We start from the raw sequence: 19,742 nt of genomic DNA, 5'->3' as shown, positions 1-19,742 counted from the left end.
GACTGTGTGTACCTACAGTAGAGTTGGAAGTAACTGACTCCAGCCATACAGACTGTGTATACCTACTGTAGAGTTGGAAGTGACTGACTCCAGCCCATAGTAACAGACAGAGTGTACCTACTGTAGAGTTGGAAGTGACTGACTCCAGCCATACAGACTGTGTACATTGTAGTGCAGCATGTCATTCTTATCCCCTTGTCTAGCCACCATACAAAGTGTCTTGTCAGAAATCTTCTTGTTATTTCCGTACACATAAGCTGCTTCTGTTAAAAAAGAACAGATATACCATGAAAGTATGAGCCTACCTCTTTAATGAGATACTTATATGTCTTATCATTAGTATTGACTCCTCATAAATAAGTGATTTACAACAAATATTATTTTCAAGCACAACTACAAAATGCTGCCCTAAAAAGAAATTAGTTTTTTTTTTTTTTTTAAATTCAATGACTGAATAGGAGTTCATTGAAATTACAAAGAAACACATGCAAAGCTCTTAAGTCAGTTAACATCCTCTTTGGAAGCATTAGACTATATTAATCTTCGTTCTACAATCACATCTACATTTTTCACTAAATACTACTGTTTAGAAGGAGCTTCTCTCATAAGATATGACAACAGATGGACTGATACATGTGGATGAACACACATGGTATTGGCCCTTTATATTGTAACAGGTATGGCGAGTGGTTCGTTTGGAAAGATGGCTCTCGGTTTTAAATATTACATTTCTGTGTGTTCTACAGGCATATGCATGAAGAATAAACCATTTAAAAATGAACAATATATTTATTACAATAAATGTGTGTTCTATTCAGTAGGATATATAACAGACTGCTATTGACCCCTAGTGATTGCAGTTTGTGTGTCTTTAATCAAATGTACACCTTGTGTGACTTGTTATGTTGCCCTCATCCTAGTCCAAATGTAATACTAATAGCTTTCAGCACTGATATTCACCAACTTAACAAGTTAATAGTTCCTAGTTCCTTTCCCACATCAAATGATCCTTAAAAATGTTAACCATGCATCCTAAAGTCCCTTATTTCTTATCCACCATAAATGATGCATGTATTTCACTCATTTCAAAGTCAGGTTCCCATTAAATTCCTCAAGTGGTGCTCCTATATTGCCGGAAAATATCGTATGATACTGTAAGACGCAATAAACATCCAACGACACTATCGGTGTGGTGGGAGATTGCATTAATGATGGTTTCTTGCAGCATTAAGTCCTTCCCATGACTGTTTCCTTATATTTCAAATGATGTTGACAGCACTGCAGCCAAATGCAATCTGCCATGTTCGATGAACTTGCTCCGTATTTGTACCTTCGAAATTATTCATACACTGGTTCATGATAATGATAACATGTAAGCAAACAAAGGAACCTTGGCTCATGATATGTCCCTAATGTTATTTCATAGTTGGGTAAAGATCCCTGTGGTTCTCTTCCATGGACTTGTTCTTTTTCTATAAAACTCAAATTAATCGGCTAGCGTTTACATTGATGCTGTTGCTGTGTGAAGAGGTGAAATAGATCACTACAAATAGTCCACGGTCCCAAACATCTATAGGTTTGAAATATTGGAATAAATATTGAAACTGCTAATTCTAGGAGTCAACATTTACATTAATATCAAGACATATTACTTAAACCTAGCTTGAAAACTTATGAAATGCCATTCCCAAAACCTGGAAGTGAAAGTAAATGTAAATGATGTCATTTGTAAACACTGAAGACGGTGTCATGCTGCTTGGTTAAAAATATACCATAATAATCAATATCTGACGTTTGGATAATAAATCGAACTTGTCAATACTCTTCAAAGGTAATGTTTTTCACATGCAATATGACTCTTCTTCACATGGAACCCAAAAAATATAGTTACATCACAAATAGTGCTTTTTTTTTTATATGTGCTTAAAGCATGTTTAATGAACTTGAATCATTCCAAAATTTAAGATTATAATCGTCACGTTTACAGGAACAAGGAGACAATTTTCTCTACCCTTCCATATAGTAAAATATGGCAAAATCTTGTGAAATAGGAAGTTTTTATTGGACAGCAATCAAAATTACTTTCAATGTATGCCTGATTTATTGAAAGCCACACACCAAATTTGAAACTGTTCCATTCATAGGGAGAAGAGATAATTATAACGAATTCAGAAAAAAAACAGATTGGTGGAATGACCAACAAACAAAGTAATACCAATATACCTTATTTAATGGGAATATAAGAACAAAAAATAATAGAAGATTGAACGATAGCAGCCTTATTATTGGGCTATAAATCTAAGGAAATATAGAAACAAGCGAAATTGAAAAGAAAACTTTGATCCATTCTGAAGTCTTTTAAAAAGAGAAAATTGCATAAAATTTAAAACTGCATAACTGTGGAACTAAAAGGAAGATCATGATAAAATTTTAAATTTAAAGAGATGTAAATGATAAAAAAAGACACCTAAAGATGTCTTCTAAAGTTATCATCTGGAAACAGGGACAGATAGACAGACACACACACTTGAAAATGACATGGAGTGCACAAATAACTTTTCCCAATACTTACTAGTTTTATATGGAGGATCATCCAGGATGCTCTCAGGACACTTCAGGCTCCATGTATAAGTAGCATTCTCTGGCCAGTTCCATGGTTTCTCTTCATTGGTTCCAAAGTTTGCTGGTTCATTCATGTCCTTAAATTACCAAAAACATAAGAAAAAACCAAAAATATTCCATAAATTTCAAACTTTAGAAATTATAAGGAGAAGCATTGATTCTTTGTTATGTTGTAGTTAATCATAACTAGTTATGAACACTGCATAGAAAAAGAATGTTATTAATAATACATAGAAATTACCAACATTTCAAACATTTTTTTACAACAGTTAAGCATTTTCATTAATAAAGGAGGGGTCCAGTCCCCCCAGAACCCACTCCCTGGATCCACCCGGGATGCCTGTTGTCAAATCATGTAACAAGAAATCTCAGTAGTGATACCCATACATTCAATCTCGATATAAGGAAAATAAACAAAGTCCTCAGTAAACAGGAAGTTGTCACTGAATTTGGTAAATGGCATACCTACAGGAAAATTTCAAGCCATTGTGGTGAGTAGTTGCTGAGAAAAGTGTGATGAAAATTTCAAGTTTCATAAAATCCAAAAAAAAAGAAGTCTTCAGTAAACAAAAAGATGTAAAATTTTTCCTAAAATATATCCTATCATATGAAATACCCACGGGAAGAATGGATCTCATCATATGGTATACCCACAGGAATAATATATCCCATCATATGGTTTACCCACAGGAAGAATACATCCCATCATATGGTTTACCCACAGGAAGAATGGATCCCATCATATGGCATACCCACAGGAAGAATGGATCCCATCATATGACATACCCACAGGAAGAATATATCACATCATATGGCATACCCACAGGAAGAATGGATCCCATCATATGACATACCCACAGGAAGAATGGATCCCATCATATGACATACCCACAGGAAGAATGAATCCCATCGTATGATATACCCACAGGAAGAATGGATCCCATCATATGACATACCCACAGGAAGAATGAATCCCATCATATGACATACACACAGGAAGAATGGATCCCATCATATGGCATACTCACAGGAAGAATGGATCCCATCATATGGCGTACCCACAGGAAGAATGGATCCCATCATATGGCATACCCACAGAAAGAATATATCACATCATATGGCCTACCTACAGGAAGAATGGATCCCATCATACGGTATACCCACAGGAAGAATGTATCCCATCATATGGCATACCCACAGGAAGAATGTTAAGATTTCAAGCAGCTGTGAGGAGTCACTAACAAAACTGTGGCAGAAAAAAATTGTAACGGAACATAGAAACACAGACAGGGTTAAAACGGTATACCCTCAGAGCAGGGGTATAATTATTAAAAAAAAATGTGATAAAACATTTATAAAAAAAAGTTTTTAACTGTGTTAACAAAAGCCTTTGTCAAGACATGTGCAATGAATGTTTGAAAAATATCTAATGAATTTTTTTATTTATACTTACAATCCAAATGGCATCAAAAGATAACTCATCATGGTGTTTCACAATAAGGTCTATCCATAATTCTTTGGTCTTGTTCTTGAAAAAGTCTGGAAACACAACTTTTCCTTCAGGCCATACCTGCAATAAAACAAACTGTTCATAGCCAGTTTATTTAAGAGTCAGGCAGGCTCTGTAATAGTGACACATGAACAGAATGACTTAAAATGTGTGCAGTAGACCAAATACAGATGACTTTGTATTAACCATAAAGTTTAGAATTAGGATGATCCGTATATTCTAGACTCCCAAATTGGTAAGGCTACAACCTAATTCAACAGTTGGCTTAAAGCATATGAAGACTATAGATCCTCCTTTTTTGAGTTCATAGTACCTGAATGAAGATGAATTTCATAAGAATAAAAAAAAAAAAGAATTGTTCATAAAATATGAATAATTACAACTATTTGTACAGTTTGATACATGTATACTCCATCCTTTGTTAGCCATAGATAGGGTATATGATAAGTTAGGAACAATTGTAGAAAAGGAGGGAAAATCATAAACTCTGAACAAGGAAACTTCATAGCATTTACAATTGTTGATCCTGAGTAAGAATGCCACTCTTATAGTACTTGCCAGACTCAAAATGTTATTGGATCTACACGAATTACAACTTTCATTCTGATTATTATTTTCGGTCTACAATTATAAGCCCTGGAATCTTGTACCACATGATAATCTAGCTCTCTTAATATGTTAAAAACTTTTTCACGTAACCATATTATAAAATGTTTAAAATGTATTATTACTGTGGCTGAAGAATAGGTCAGCAAGTATTACACACAAGACTAAGACTACAATACAGTTCCTTAAAACAACACTAATTTTTTTGTGACTTAGTGGAGTCTCCTTATTGTATTCGTGGTGCAGTTGAATCAAATGAACAATATCGACTTAATTGTTATATATGTAATGATTTAAGAAATGAAACTATTACCCAAACAAGGATATTTTTGTCACTGTCCAAAAGTTAAAATTAAAGAATGAAGATTTGCAAACATGAAATATAAAATTTAAAGGTGTTTTTTTTTGTTTTGTCTTTGTTTTTCACTTTATCTTCAATTTAACCCCTTAAAAAGCAACGAGGGTCTCTTGAGATTGCCAACAAACATGTCAAGAATCCTTCAGTTTCATATGCAGTCAACAGCTACATGTACTTCAGCAACAAGGGAACAAAGCAATACCGGTAACTGTAAATAACCTCCCTTTATACTAAATGTTCAACTCATTTGTGTGGAACACAAGGAGAGGTACCACTATTACAGGTGTAATATAGTTCCTCAATGTATTACACAGAAAACGTGATGTTATTCCAGATATTGATATGGTAATCCAAAAAGCAGTTTTTGTGATAGTTTTGGGGGTCTAAAGGCAACTTGTTCTCGTTTTATCCATTTTCTTGCATAGTCCTCCACGGTATCTGTAAGAACTTTGAAGTTATAATTCCAATTTATGGAGCGTGGCTCACAGTACTTGGGACCTTTAGAAAGGATATTACGCAGAGATTCGTTTTCAATGATGGTTAACGACATGACTAGAAGGACCATATTTGAATGGAGAGTTTTTGCAAGAACAGTCAGGTGGTTTAGCCTAGAAGTTCTCAATCTCGAGGTTCTGCAATAGCCTTTTAAAATTGAAAATTTTGGATGCAATGAGTGAAGTATAGGAATATGAAATAATTGGTATGGATTTGTCTTTGAAATATGAAGGAATTTTGTTGGTAACGTTTTTGTGATGGAGGATGTTAGCCAAATTAATTGCATCTATACCTATGTTGACAAACAGTAGTGGAAGAAATGATCGTTTTTCTTCATCTTGACTTTTCACACAAACTGGTTTAAAGAGTCTGTGGAAACCAATATCCAGAATGATGGCAAAAAGTCTGTATAATGATGAAGTGGGATCAGAAACAGGAGTGTCAAAACTTGTTTTGTAAACAGAGTGTAGTAGAGTGATAGGTATAGAATAAAGTTTGGTTCTAATATGATGAAGTCCAAGAGGTTTTTTGTATAAAAGGAAGGAGACCAGCTATGAAGACATCATGTAACTTAGGTGACATATAGTGGCAATGCCATGACTCCTTTCCCATCTTGGATTTTTGTCAAATAAATTCATCACATTTATGCTATTGTTATATTGGCTTGAAAGGTTTCCTAAACTTTTGATGTTGTCATTGCATCCGTAAAGTATTGCAGTACCTAGTCTTCATATCCAGTACTCCTCTCTTTCCCTACAATAGTTTTACTTAGAATGGGACTGTTCGTAGGATGGTAAATTTTTTCTAAAATACAAACTTTCATATAGAGGATTGAATGATCTTGTTGATTAAAATGTTGATAAACAGTCAGGAATTTGGTGGTGTTAATTCCCGAAAGATGACCACACATTCTTTTATTTAATTGTTCTTGTGTTTTTCCGATATATATTAAACCACATAAGTTGCATTCTAATCCATATATTGAAATTGTTGATTTGCAACTTAAGTCATCGTGACTTCTTGTATCAAAGGTTTTGTTTGTAAGGGAACTGGAGAAGTAAGAGTCAATTATAAGAATGTTGCATGTTTTGCAATTTTTAATACCACATTTTGATATGGTACAATGTGGTTCGTCATCGTTGTAATCAAATATATCATTTAAAGTGATGGAAAATGGTTTGGTAATTTTGAAATAGTCAGAATTTTTGTACTAAATACAAATAGAATAGATAGTCTTCAGACTGAACATGTAAAAATATAAAATCCATTTCTCTTAATGGGAGAAATTTCATAATCAATGAGCTGAAGTTGTAGATTCTGTTTCATCTTAACCCTTATCATGCTAAGCATTTCTGAACAGAAGTCTAGATTTTGATATTTTGCTAACTTATGCAAATTATATGCAAATTTGCTGCACAATGGTACTGGTGCTGATTGTTATGTATAACTTAAAGATGGGTGATCATGGGGTGGGGTGGATGGGGTGAGGAAGTCGTGGGAGAGTGGCTGGGCCAACGCGTAAAAATGGGTCAGTCACTCGAAAATGGTCATTTTTGTCCATTTCTGGTCATTTTTCGCTATATGTAGGGTTCACTGGGAACAAATTAGGAACCAAAGCACATTCATCCTACAGCCTGTACACCTTGAAGGCTACTGAAGCCAAATAAAGTGTGTTAAAGTCACAAGTGGGGGGTCAGGAGTCCCCTGAAGGATCACTCGTGTTAAAAAACAAGGATTTTTTCCGATTTTTTACCTCTGTTTGGCCTAAAACCAGAAGTTGACAATACAAGGGGTTGACATAGAAATGGTGGTGACAGAAATCATTCTTATTTAGTTTCCAGGTGAAATAGAGTACTACAGATTAATTCTGCTCTGGCGAGGGTCTGAGAAATGAACCCTACCCCCCACAAAATATAATTTTTTCGATAGCCGAAACTTGTGACCTCTTCTTTTAGCTTTCAAGTCATTATTTTTTAACAAACTCTATATCAGATAGCCTCATTTTAAAGCACAGTCACACTGCTTGCAGATGGACACAAACTGCACTTTCCTAAACTAAGATTAAGACTGCCAGAACCAATACAGTGGAACCAGGTCCAATCCCGAACAGGTCTGGGTGTAGCACAACAAGGGTTAATTTTTCAAAATGAAATCAATTCAAGTACAAATTATCCAATTATCTTCTATCTATGATGTCAGCAGTCTCAATAGGAAATAATACAACAAACTTCACAACATTGCTTTCGACCAATGAGATTTTAGACAATGAAACACAATCACACAACAGTAACCCCATAGTATTTTGACCAATAATTGTCTGAGAATTAGAAATATGTTTTCCAACATCGGTCAGGAGGTGTGTAAATCAATTGAAAATAAGAGAATTGGCCACCCCTCAAAAATCCTACAGTTTGTATAATGCACTGGTTGTCCTTGGCCAAGTACAGCTACCACAGTCTTCAAATATAATTTATTTTAAATTACAAAACAAAACAAACATTAGTTTTGTAAGGTTATTTATAACATGACAAACATTTATTTAAAAAAAAAAAAAGAAAAAAAAGAAATGGACACTGGTCCATTTGAACAACTAGCAAGCCATTAAAAAAAACATGTTTATTTCTCCTCCCATTCCTAAGTAATATACACCGAGGTATCTACAATTGACTTCCATAGTACTATCAAACAATTTAAATCCTGTGTTTAAACTCTGTTCACTGAACTGTAGAATCAGCCTTCACCTTAAAACACCAGGTAGTGTTTAGCAACAGACAATATTTTCAATAGCTTCATATCAAGTTTACTCTATTGGAACAAAATTTTAGAAAATACTGGTAGGTTGGAGTCTATTATATTTACTGAAAATTCAGTTTTTATTTCTTTTAATGTACTGGTAGTTGTTAATTTTCATTGACTATACATTGCAATGACCTGAATACCAATAAATTTAACAATTTAGATGGCAAAGCTTAACTTCCCTTTTTCATAAAATTAATGGTGGTTGTTCTGTAGGAGGGGAACTTGGATCACTAAATTTAGACGGAAAACTTCACAAAAAACTGGTCTCCAAATAAGGATTTAATAGCCTCAGACTTTTTGTAAGTTAACTGTGTATCATAAACAATTGATTTTTTTGTTGTTGAAGAAATTGGTTTCAATGTCCCTTTAAAGTTTTAAATCATTGAGTTTTAGTGTCTCAGAAGTTGAACTCTGAACAATGGACATGTAACACCAAATAAACCCTGTTGATTATCTGGTTCATATAAATGAAACTAAATCAGTTTAAATAGACTGAAATTCTTGATTAGATGTATAGGCCAAATCAATTACCATAAATATTTTGGTTGTAGTTTTATTTTCGTTCATTTGGCATCTCTTTAAATGTGCCAAAATTAAAAACACTGAAATATAATGTATGCAAGTATTTAGGCTGCCAATATATATTGGTGTACTATCATTGTTGAGTGAAGGTCATATGATGTAGAAACAAATGCATTATTTGTTTACCTGAAGTGACCCTTGTTAACCTTATTTGAAAGATTTTATAATTGTATTTTCTTTTGTTTTTATCTTATTCAGAAAAGCTGAAGCAACTAATCTGTAACTGGTAGCATTATAATTAGATGGATTATTTTTCACCAAGAATAAAACACACCAAATTTAAACATGCATGTTCTGTCAGAAAACTGCCAAATAATCCTATACCAAAATATCCCAATTTACGGTATCTCTTTAGTAATTAATGTCAACATTGTGTATTTCTATAACTTACCAGAATCCACACATAAACAAGGAATGCATGTATAAATAATTGATGAAATTTCAAAACATTAGGTGTAATTTCAGAGGCTGCTTAAATATTTACCAACTGGGGACATATGTTTACATGTGTACCAGCAGAACCAAAACTAGGTTGTTAGAAGAGTAATCAAGGGAACCAAGGTTCTAGCAGTAATCAAAAGAATGTAATCCATGGACAAAAACCAAACACAGGAAACAGACATACACAATAAAGAACATTAACTAACTAAATAATACATACAAAGTAACAAAAGCAAATGAGCAACTCAGACTCCACTAAAAACTGGGAGCATGGACCAGGTGCACGGGTAGAGTAAAGTCTGGGGTAGATGAAAGAGGAAAGGAAAACTATGACACAATGAACAAATCAGTTTTCATGGTGCAGATGGATATGCCGTAACAATCCACGAGTTCATGATGGTGACCATAAAACTTCTGTAGTGATGACTTCAATCTTGTGGCAACATAACCCTGTTCCAGAAGCCTAACTTTAAGAGTCCTAGCGCAATACAAAAAATCTGTGTAGCTATGGCAAGCTCTGGCATAATGTATGAAATAGTAATCAAGGGAACCAAGGTTAAAGCAGTAATCAAAAGAGTGTAATCCAGGGACAAAGACCAGACATTCAAAAAAGACATACACAACAAAGAACATGAAGTAACTAAAATCATACATACAAAGTAACTAAAGCAAATGAGCAACTCAGACTCCACTAAAAACTGGGAGCATGGACCAGGTGCACCGGTAGGGTAAGTATGAGTTGTGATATGAAAACTCCATACACAGGTGCTGAAGGGATGTTACCGTAGATGAAAGAAAAGTTGACAATTCTGAATGAAATGTTTGTCGTAAGGTTTGGTCAATAGTTTTCCTTTACCATCGATCTCTAAGGGTACGTCAAGATATGAGGCTGACTTCACAGAGTCTGTAGTATCCTTTATCTCAACTTCTTTGAGGTAGATGTAATGTATCAAGTCCCCAAAAATAGGACTGTTTAATGATAGTATGTCATCTATATTGCGGAAACTGAGATTAAAGGATCTAGTTAAAAGATGTTCTTTCTTACAGAGGTTCACTAATACAACTGTACATTATTCCTGATATATAAGGTTGGACCACTGACTTTCATGAAATTTAGCAAAATGAAAAAGATTTACTGAGGACCAATGATGTTGATACACGTATGTGTACATTGATTATCTAATTCATAAATGACATCAGTAAACATATCATGTATATTTAAAGATCCACTTGAACATGTTTATATTTTAGGTGACTATGGCCTTAAACAACTGCAGTGCCTGCCAGCCACAGGGAAAAACAAGTACTCCAGAGGTATGGTGTCCAGAGTGTGAAGAATCTCTTTGTTCTATATGTACTCAACAGCACAAGGTGCAAAAAGCAACAAAGGGGCATAACACCATATCTTATGAAAACTACAACAAATTACCTCCCTTTATACTCAATGTTCAAGTCAATTGTGAAGAACACAATGATAAGTACAAATATTATTGCAGGTCACATGATTGCCCTCTGTGCAAAGAATGTCTTTCAAAAACACACAAAAAATGTAATGAAACTCCAGATATTGATAAAGCTATCCAGAATATCAAAACGTCAGCAGTTTTTGAAGATGTGTGGAGAGAATTAAAGAAAACTCATCAAACCTTTTTGAGTACAATCAAAGATAGGAAAGACAATTTGGACAAACTACAGAAAATTAAGGAAGAATTATCTACACAAGTAAAAGACAGAACTAACAAACTTATAGAACAATTGAAGAAACTTGAAAATGAAACACTTTACAAACTAGATTTAATAATTAATGAAAATCAAAGCCATATCAAAGCCACTACCAAAATCCTTGAATCAAATGAAATAGCACTTAAAGAAATGCTAAAGCATGAAGAAATCACGAAGAAACATGCATCAAATTTTCAAGCATTCATAGGAACAAAACTTATGGAGAGGAAAGTTCGAGAAACTGAGGATACCCTACAAATGTTATCAGAAAAGGGAGAACTGAATAATATAGAGATAGAAATAAAGAATGATAATGATGAGGGCACTATCTTTGGAATGACATTACTTGGAGATATTAAGATCATGAAAAAGAACTGTGTATCAATAGAAAAGGACAAAGCCAATAGAGGTCAGGCAATAGTAGAGCAAAGGTTTCCTAAACAACTGACACTTAACCAACAGTTTACATTAAATGCAGGAGGTTCCTATACTGGTTGTTGCATTCTGTCTAATGGACTCATGGTAGCTGCTAATAATGACAAAAGTGTAGTAAAAATACTACAAAGTAATGGCTCACTGAAAACATTAGTCAGTCTTCACGGAGGTGTATACGACATAGCATTAATGAATGAGAATTATGTTGCTGTTTCTAATCCTAAATCACAAACAATCTCTATCATAGATACAGAAAACAGTAAAGTCATCAAAACTCTTCAGACAAAGAGTTATATCAGGGGAATAACACATAGTGATGGCCACTTACTTTGCTGTGTTCCAAGGAAAGGCATCATTAAGGTCAATATAGAAAGCGAAAAAATAGATGAAGTACATGATGACCATACTGTTGACATCCATTCTCATATTGACACAGATAGCAACAGAATCTGCTATACATGTTACTACAAAGACACAATCACAATCCTAGACCAAGACTATAGAGTTAAATTCATTTTTAATGATGACAACATACTGACTGGACCGTATGATTTATCAATAGACCAACATCAAAATATATTTGTGTGTAATTATATGAACCACAACTTATTACTCATCTCAAGTGATGGAGATAAACATGAAGTTCTCTTTAATAAAGATGATGGTTTGTGCTATCCCAGGTCTGTTCATTATGACAGAGACAAAAAAGAAATACTTTTAATTGACTACAACTGTGAAGCTAGAATATTCTCGGTTAAATGATAAGAAGGAGGCATTTTATGAATGTATCTAAAATAACAAGCTCCATTTTCCAGCTGACATTACATTACAATGAAAGATCAAAGATTTAAACTTTATACATACCAAGTATGAGGCTATTATTCACCATTCCAAGCCATTTAATTTTCTTTTTTATTAGTAATAGGTTCTGAATTGTATCCAATAACTATCTTATAGTATATGTCATATGTAATTTATGTTTGCTAAAAAATCTGTCGTTATAAATTACTGTTCATTCACCTTAAAATTTGTTTCAGTTTGATCAGTTTAATATTAAAAGGGAGGTAATTCAAAGAAAAAAAGATTATAACTCCTATCACATAACAAAATCAGAATATATTTGTGAATTTTGGAATTTTCTCCTTTTGGACCAAAGTGGAATTTTTTGTGACAAAAAGAAAAAATATTATTAATAAGAAAATTTGTAATATTTTTTTCATTACAAATGAAAAAAAAAAGCAGATTTCGCATTCATGATCATAAATAATTTGATGTAGCCTACCTGTGCTTGCTTCCCCAATTCATATACCGGTACTCAAAACATTATTAGACCAGTAACTTACAATGTTTAGAACCACAAACTGTAATAATTCATGTTGTATCTGAAGACTTACAAAGCATGGTGCCTGTGGTTTTACAGAAAGTGACTGATCAGAACATCAAACTTATGCCAACAGTCAACTTTCTGTGTAAAATGCTTTGAAGGTTTCAAAATGTCAACATAGAAAGTCATGGTTTTATTCTAGAAAATATCTTCATTTATGCTGAAGTCAACTGCTATCAGATACAGAAAACTGCATGGTTGTAAATGGAACAGAAAATTTGAATTAATTATTTCTAAAAACTTTTGAATGAGACATTTGTGTTCAGAAATGTATTTCAAAAGAACATGGGCATTTCTGGTATATTTGGCTAATTCTGTATCTTCTGGCAAACCTATATAAACCCCAAAGGTATATTTACATATCCAAGCACCGCTCCATCATCACTGGACTCTTCCATTCCTTTAACATCTTCTGGCAACACTATACAAACATCAGAGTTATACTTACATATCCAAGCATTGCTCCATCATCACTGGACTCTTCCATTCCTTTAACATCTTCTGGCAACACTATACAAACATCAGAGTTATACTTACACATCCAAGCATTGCTCCATCATCACTGGACTCTTCCATTCCTTTAACATCTTCTGGCAACACTATACAAACATCAGAGTTATACTTACATAACCAAGCATTGCTCCATCATCACTGGACTCTTCCATTCCTTTAACATCTTGAGGCCACATTATAGCTCCTGACAATTCCTTTAATTTGTCATAGGGTTCATAATCTGTCTGATTAGTTATAAAACAAGGATCCTGACCAAAAAAAATAGAATACAACATTAAGTGATGATCCTGCACCTTTATCAGTAGTCTAGAATGACTGAATACTTGTGGCTTAAAATCAAAGCATAACATAGGTTTTATTTCTGATGTTTTCATATCTTATTTCTTTTGACATATTCATTCTATTGGTATCAACTGTTTTCACTCTAATTGTGAACTACCTTTGATGCTCTACTGATAACATGTTCATTTAGAGAGCAGCAGGTGGCTGGTTCAAACCCAATCCAGGCTGTACCAAAGACTTTTAAATTGGTTAAGGATTGTTTTCAATTCTTGGTTAGAATATTGGATATAAACAATTTTGGGTCGATTTACGCTGAATAAGCATCGAAACAGTTTACACTGCGTTGAAACCAGGCCTAAAGTTGTTTATATCTGATAGTTCAACAAACAGTTGAAAATTATTCTTATATCTTAATTTAAAAAAAATAGGAAAACAAAAATAAATGAATAACAAAAATGTTTTTCTTAACACTAATAATATGAAATTGGAAAGTCGATCAATACAGTCAAGGACATCTATCAATAAACTACGCCATTTGTGATTTATGTGCATGCTTTAATGTATTGGAATACCATAAAAGTAGTTCTGTAGTTGGGGTGTGTGGCTATAAAATACCAAGTTAGATAATACAAACTGAACTGTTCAGCATTTCATCGTAATTAGCACATGGTATATACAAGGTAGAATGACCTGAATAATCTATCCAAGTTAGAGTACTCACCTGCTGGCTGTTGCTTTTGTGAGCACATAAAAATCAAGTTCAGACATAGTATAAAGCAGGGTCTGTTTAACTATTAAATATTTTCATTTAGAAATGAAAGAAATACATACAAATGGGTGTTAAACTACAATCAATCTATCAATCCATTTGTGAAAAAAATAAAGTGTTTATGTCCTTCCATGCCTGGTGAGGTGAATTGGACTAATGTGTGCAACCAAACAGGATGAGAGAGTCATTAATGGATCATTTACTCCTGCTAAAACAAAAACAATAAAGAGCTGCGCTTTAAGCTTATGATACGCCCGTTAAAAACTTGTCCTTATGCTTTTAATGAATTTATATGAGCAACTAGAAATACTGTGAGCCCTGTCAAATAATCCCACACACCCCAAAAAAAGTAAATAAAAAATGCACAAAAATTTAGCAATATCACAACAAATGGTCCGTTTTCGACAATTTTTTAACAAATAAATTTCCTTCACCGTTTCCACCTTTTTTTACGAGTAAAACACAAAAACATAAAATTGACATTTATACAAATCGGAAGGGAACATACTTCAATAGATATGAACAGTTCATCAAAGTTTCATAAAAGTTGGCAAAAGTGTTTTTGAGTTATTGTCTGAAAACTTGAAAATACCCCCTTTTTAAGTATAAAAATTCATTACGTGGAAAATAAAAATCTGAAATTTATAAAAATTGAAAGGGAGCTTACGTTAATAGATGTAGACAATTCACCAAAGTTTCATAAAAGTAGGTGAAAGTGTTTTGAGTTATTGTCTGAAAACTTGAAAATAACCCTTTTTTAAGTATAAAAATTCATTACAGGGAAACAAAAAATCCGAAATTTATAAAAATCGAAAGGGAGCTTATGTCCATAGATATGAACAATTCACCAAAGTTTCATTAAAGTTGATGAAAGTGTTTTTGAGTTATTGTCCGAAGTGTGGATGGACGGACAACGGTATACCATAATATGTCCCATCTTAGGCATATAAAAATGACAAGGGTCCCTTAATTCCCACATAAATGAACCTTGATAGAAATGTGTGAGAAAAAATATCAACATATTTAAAACAATACTGAAGCTTTGTCCTCATTTACCCAATTATCATTCATAAATCATGTCTAAGATACATGTATATATTTTTTTTTATGACTGTACTAAGGCTACACTTAAAATTATGTGTGTTTCCGCTTACCCAACCCTAACCCCTGGATTTGGGTAGGTAGGTAGGGAAAATAGTTTTTCCACAAACTTCACATGATTCTGTAAATACCATGATAAAAAAATGTGAAAAATGTTGCCTTGAAATTCTTGTCAGAGAATGGCAAAATAATTATTTGGGTAGGGCCAATTTTTATGGATAGGTATGGTAAGGGGAAACAAACTTAACTTTAATTTTGGCCATACTTGTTTTTTTTTTTTTTACATAATTTTAGATAATAAAGTATGTTTACAGGGAGAGGTAAAGTAAAACCCCAAACTAGAAGAAATGATGTTTTAATTTGAGTTGAATGGCACCTCCATCCCCAAAACACCAAGAATGAAGCTAGGTTAACTGCATGATAATGATGTGTCATAGGTGTAAAAAATAATTATATTTTCAGCCAATTTGACCTAAAGACAGAGCATACATTTTCCTAAATTCTACAACTGACCAATATAATGATTGTGTGCATCCCATCCTCCTGAAGTTCTCTAAAGTAGGCATCCAAACCACCAAACTTGTCCTGGTCTATGGTGAAATCCATCTGTTTGTTCATGTGATCAATATCAGCATACTGTACATCCTGAAGAGAAAAAAAAACCACTGGAAATATTCTAAAGAATTTCCCCAATTTTAGTCAAATTATTGAAAAGTAAAAGCTCTCTTTCAATTACATGTAGTCTAAGTTGTCAAATACAGCCTCATGTTTACAAATCCAGGAATATTAAAAAAAAATGCCAGGAAAAATGGTCTGTCACTTAAAAATGGTCATTTTTTGCAACATGTGGGGTTTGACAGGAGTAAAACAGGAAGCAAAGCAAATTCATCCCAAAGCTTGTACACTGTGAAGGCTACTACTGCCAAATAAGCCTTGTTACTGTCATGAGTGAGATGTCAGGAGTCCCCTGAAGGGTCACTTGTGTGAAAAAAATGTTTTGCCTCAGTTTGGCTTAAAACTGGAAGTAGTCAATACAGGGGGTCGACATAAAAAATGTCGGTGACAGACATCATTCTTATTTAGATTCCAGGTGAAATAGAGCACTATAGATTAACTCTGCTCTGGCAAGGGGCTGAGAAATGAATCCTACTCCTTAAAAAATCTCACTTTTTGGGGCAGTGGAAATTCATGCTCTTTTTTCAGCTCTCCAGTCATTATTTTTTTTACAAACTCTATATCAGATAGTCTCATTTTAAAGCACAGTCATGCTCCTTGCAGATGAAAACAAATTGAGCTTTCCTGAACTAATATTATAACTGCTATATTTAGCTAACATATTCAGGTCTGTAAATTCAAATGGATAAATTTACTACATTGTACTTGAAATGTTTTCTGCAAAATTAGACAAAATCAATTTCTCAATTATGAAATCAAAGATCAATTCAAGAACCCTGAAAGTTGAAGATGATTTTTAACCAGAATTTCTTACGTGAGGAATATTGTACTTCTTAGTTTCATTGACAGCCATTTTGATGTCTTCTAGATCTTTGTAACCGTATCTGCAAAGCTGGAACCCTAAAGCCCAGTAAGGTGGCATGTATGGACGACCAATCAACTACAAGATACAAATACATTATGTGGAGGTTTTTGGTTCATGTGAAAATTATAGCATAAACAAAATTTCAAAAATTACATGATATAAAATAGAACTGTAATCATACATTTGCATTTCCCATATTACATGTATTTAGAACTGTTTCTTTTTTCCTAACATGTATAAATTGAACTTCAATCTTTCCTATTTGTTTCTATAGCATAAATGTAATCCACAGTTACCAGTAAGCAGTATCCAACTTCACACACATTTACAAAGTTTGTTCCATTTCACCTTATCCCCAAATTTTTAAACCTGTCCAAAAGTAAACTTGCATTTTCATTCTTAAACTATTTAAATAGAGTATTTATCACACACAAAAATTATACTCAAATAAAACCAATTTTAGCTTAAGAAGATAATTTCCTTGAGGTAGTTGAACTCCACCACAGACATCTGCCTGTCCACAGTCAGGAGATGTTGGTCATTAATGCTTTTTTGTCATTATATGACTTTTAGTATATTTTGAAGAAGTGTCACGTCAATTTTAATTTTCCCGCCAATTTTACTTTGTAAAAATCGCTGCTCTTCACTCCATGTATATTAATTCTCTAAATGCAAATCTATTACTTAAAATCTTTCAAGGCCGAAAGGGAGTACCTCAAATTTTCAGTTGATTTAAAGACTACCAGTAGATCTTAATTTTATTTGCAGAAATAATAGAATATCAATGAGTTGCCAAAAGCATATTTAGTTTTTATAAAAGAGGTGTTGAATGATACAAAAGGAATTATATTTGGACTATATTTTTGTGTAATGTTCCGAAATAGTAGGGAAGTTCCTAGCATGAACCAGTGACATAAGGTGAAAGAACAAAAACTCAATTAATGAAAATTTAACGAAATTCTTATGCTCTTTGCATAATAATGATTTTTCAATCAATTTACGACCAAAAAGTTGTGCCACTGCAAGGTCACTGGATAAAGATCAGAATGGACTAAATGTCCTTTTAATCCAAATAATTATGGGACATTTAGGTATTTCTAGGTATTCTTTATTGCATATAAATGAAGACTTGAAAGTCATTTTAAATGGTCTTTTGGCCCCCTCATACCAAAATTTCTAGAGCATTTGTAGGGAAAAGGAAAGGAAGTAAGAACACTAATCCCCTCTAAAAAAAATCCCTGCTACAGAATATGAGACACCAATTCTCACTCATTTCATTATTTGAAGTCATGAAATATAATTTGATTTGTTAGAAGCCTCCTGATGTATAAGAAGCTTGCATTGGTCCACAATTCAAATAATCAAGCAACAAAATAATGTTTTTATTAAAAAAAATAACTCTCACTTTGGACCAAGTTTATAATGCTTGCCTAACCCATATTTAAACCACCCAATAGAAGGGGTAATATCAAATATCTTAACAACAATTTTTAAAATTCATAAATAATTTACAAATTGTTTTTACTCAGTCTAATTCATTTGTTTCAATAAATGGAATTTAGGGTTCCATCAAGCTAACTGATAACAAGGTTTTATCTAACACAATCAACTTCAAGAACCCTTTAACAAGGTACTGTTAGTTTTCTTTTACCTCTGTATATTGCTGGATGACATTTTCAGGTGTTGGTCCCATAAACACATAAACATCTAAAACACCTCCTATTGTCCTGTAGGTCAACATAGGAAGTGGAGTGAAGGAATACTCTACAAAAAAATCAAAGTTTTCTTACATTCCTATCACTAAATACATGATATGCCCTTTCCCCTCTTTTACCAAACTATTGAAAATCTGAAAGGTTGCTTTATATTGTAAAGGAATAATAAAACTATCTCAGTCTTATTGTTGTGTATAGACTAATATCAGTAATGAATAAAATAGTTCATTAAATATATTTGTTTAAAAAAATGTGTTAACTGTAACAGACAGAAAATAAACTGAGGTTGGATGGAATTTTTTTCAGTTTAGAACATGATGTAGTGAAAATTATCATGTCTATAAGAGGCAGGACCAGATACTTTTATCCTTCTAAACTACTGAAAGGTACCTCCAGATTTTTAAAATTTCATACATTTTTATTAAGCAAAATGATGACAAGTACCTCCTACAAACCAAAGGTACCTGCATTGTAAAACAATAATGAAACCCCTGTTATATTTAATTCTCATTCAGAATGTTTGCTCCCTTTGAAGAATTTGATTGTGTGAAATGAGTCTTGGTGCAGTAGGTGAAAGTCAATAAAATGATTCAGTAGCAGATATATTATAGTATACTATGTCTCTCTGACATATTAACCATAACCATTCTCCTTATATTAACAAAAAAAATTATGTTTTGGCCTCAGTAAAAATGTTCTCTACAAGTCTATGTTGTTTACCTGTAAGTCTACTTAATACTTCATCAAACAATTTGAACAACCCTCTTATCAAGCTGTTTTTAGTGAAAATAAAACGCATAGCACTATATAGATTTTGTCAACAGTAGAAATACAAACAATTACACTACAAGTTGTACACGTTACATTT

At 33.2% G+C, this 19,742-nt stretch overlaps 2 protein-coding genes across 2 annotated transcripts in view; one reads left to right on the top strand and one right to left on the bottom strand.

Moving 5' to 3' along the window:
* The window catches only part of LOC148629947 (maltase-glucoamylase-like), a 66,889-nt gene that overhangs the window by 34,698 nt on the left and 12,449 nt on the right, over positions 1-19,742 (bottom strand). Inside the window, exons 6-12 of the mRNA XM_088560121.1 lie at positions 18,811-18,923; positions 17,109-17,234; positions 16,133-16,264; positions 13,581-13,715; positions 4,076-4,192; positions 2,573-2,699; positions 122-263 (exon numbers count right to left, since the gene is read on the bottom strand). Coding sequence (XP_088416247.1) covers positions 122-263; positions 2,573-2,699; positions 4,076-4,192; positions 13,581-13,715; positions 16,133-16,264; positions 17,109-17,234; positions 18,811-18,923 — 892 coding nt within the window. The remainder of the gene's footprint in view (positions 1-121; positions 264-2,572; positions 2,700-4,075; positions 4,193-13,580; positions 13,716-16,132; positions 16,265-17,108; positions 17,235-18,810; positions 18,924-19,742) is intronic.
* On the top strand, positions 8,321-15,900 carry LOC148629948 (uncharacterized). Its single transcript, XM_088560180.1, has 2 exons — positions 8,321-8,425; positions 10,665-15,900. The coding sequence occupies exon 2, from the start codon at positions 10,671-10,673 to the stop codon at positions 12,330-12,332; it is 1,662 nt and encodes a 553-aa protein (XP_088416306.1). The 5' UTR covers positions 8,321-8,425; positions 10,665-10,670; the 3' UTR covers positions 12,333-15,900.

Source organism: Perna viridis, chromosome 1, assembly GCF_037379345.1.
Source record: "Perna viridis isolate PV_CMFRI_1.1 ecotype Kerala chromosome 1, ASM3737934v1, whole genome shotgun sequence".
NCBI classification, from domain to species: Eukaryota; Metazoa; Mollusca; class Bivalvia; order Mytilida; family Mytilidae; genus Perna; species Perna viridis.
Note: the sequence above shows the minus strand (reverse complement) of the source record. Positions and strands in the feature narration are given on the sequence as shown.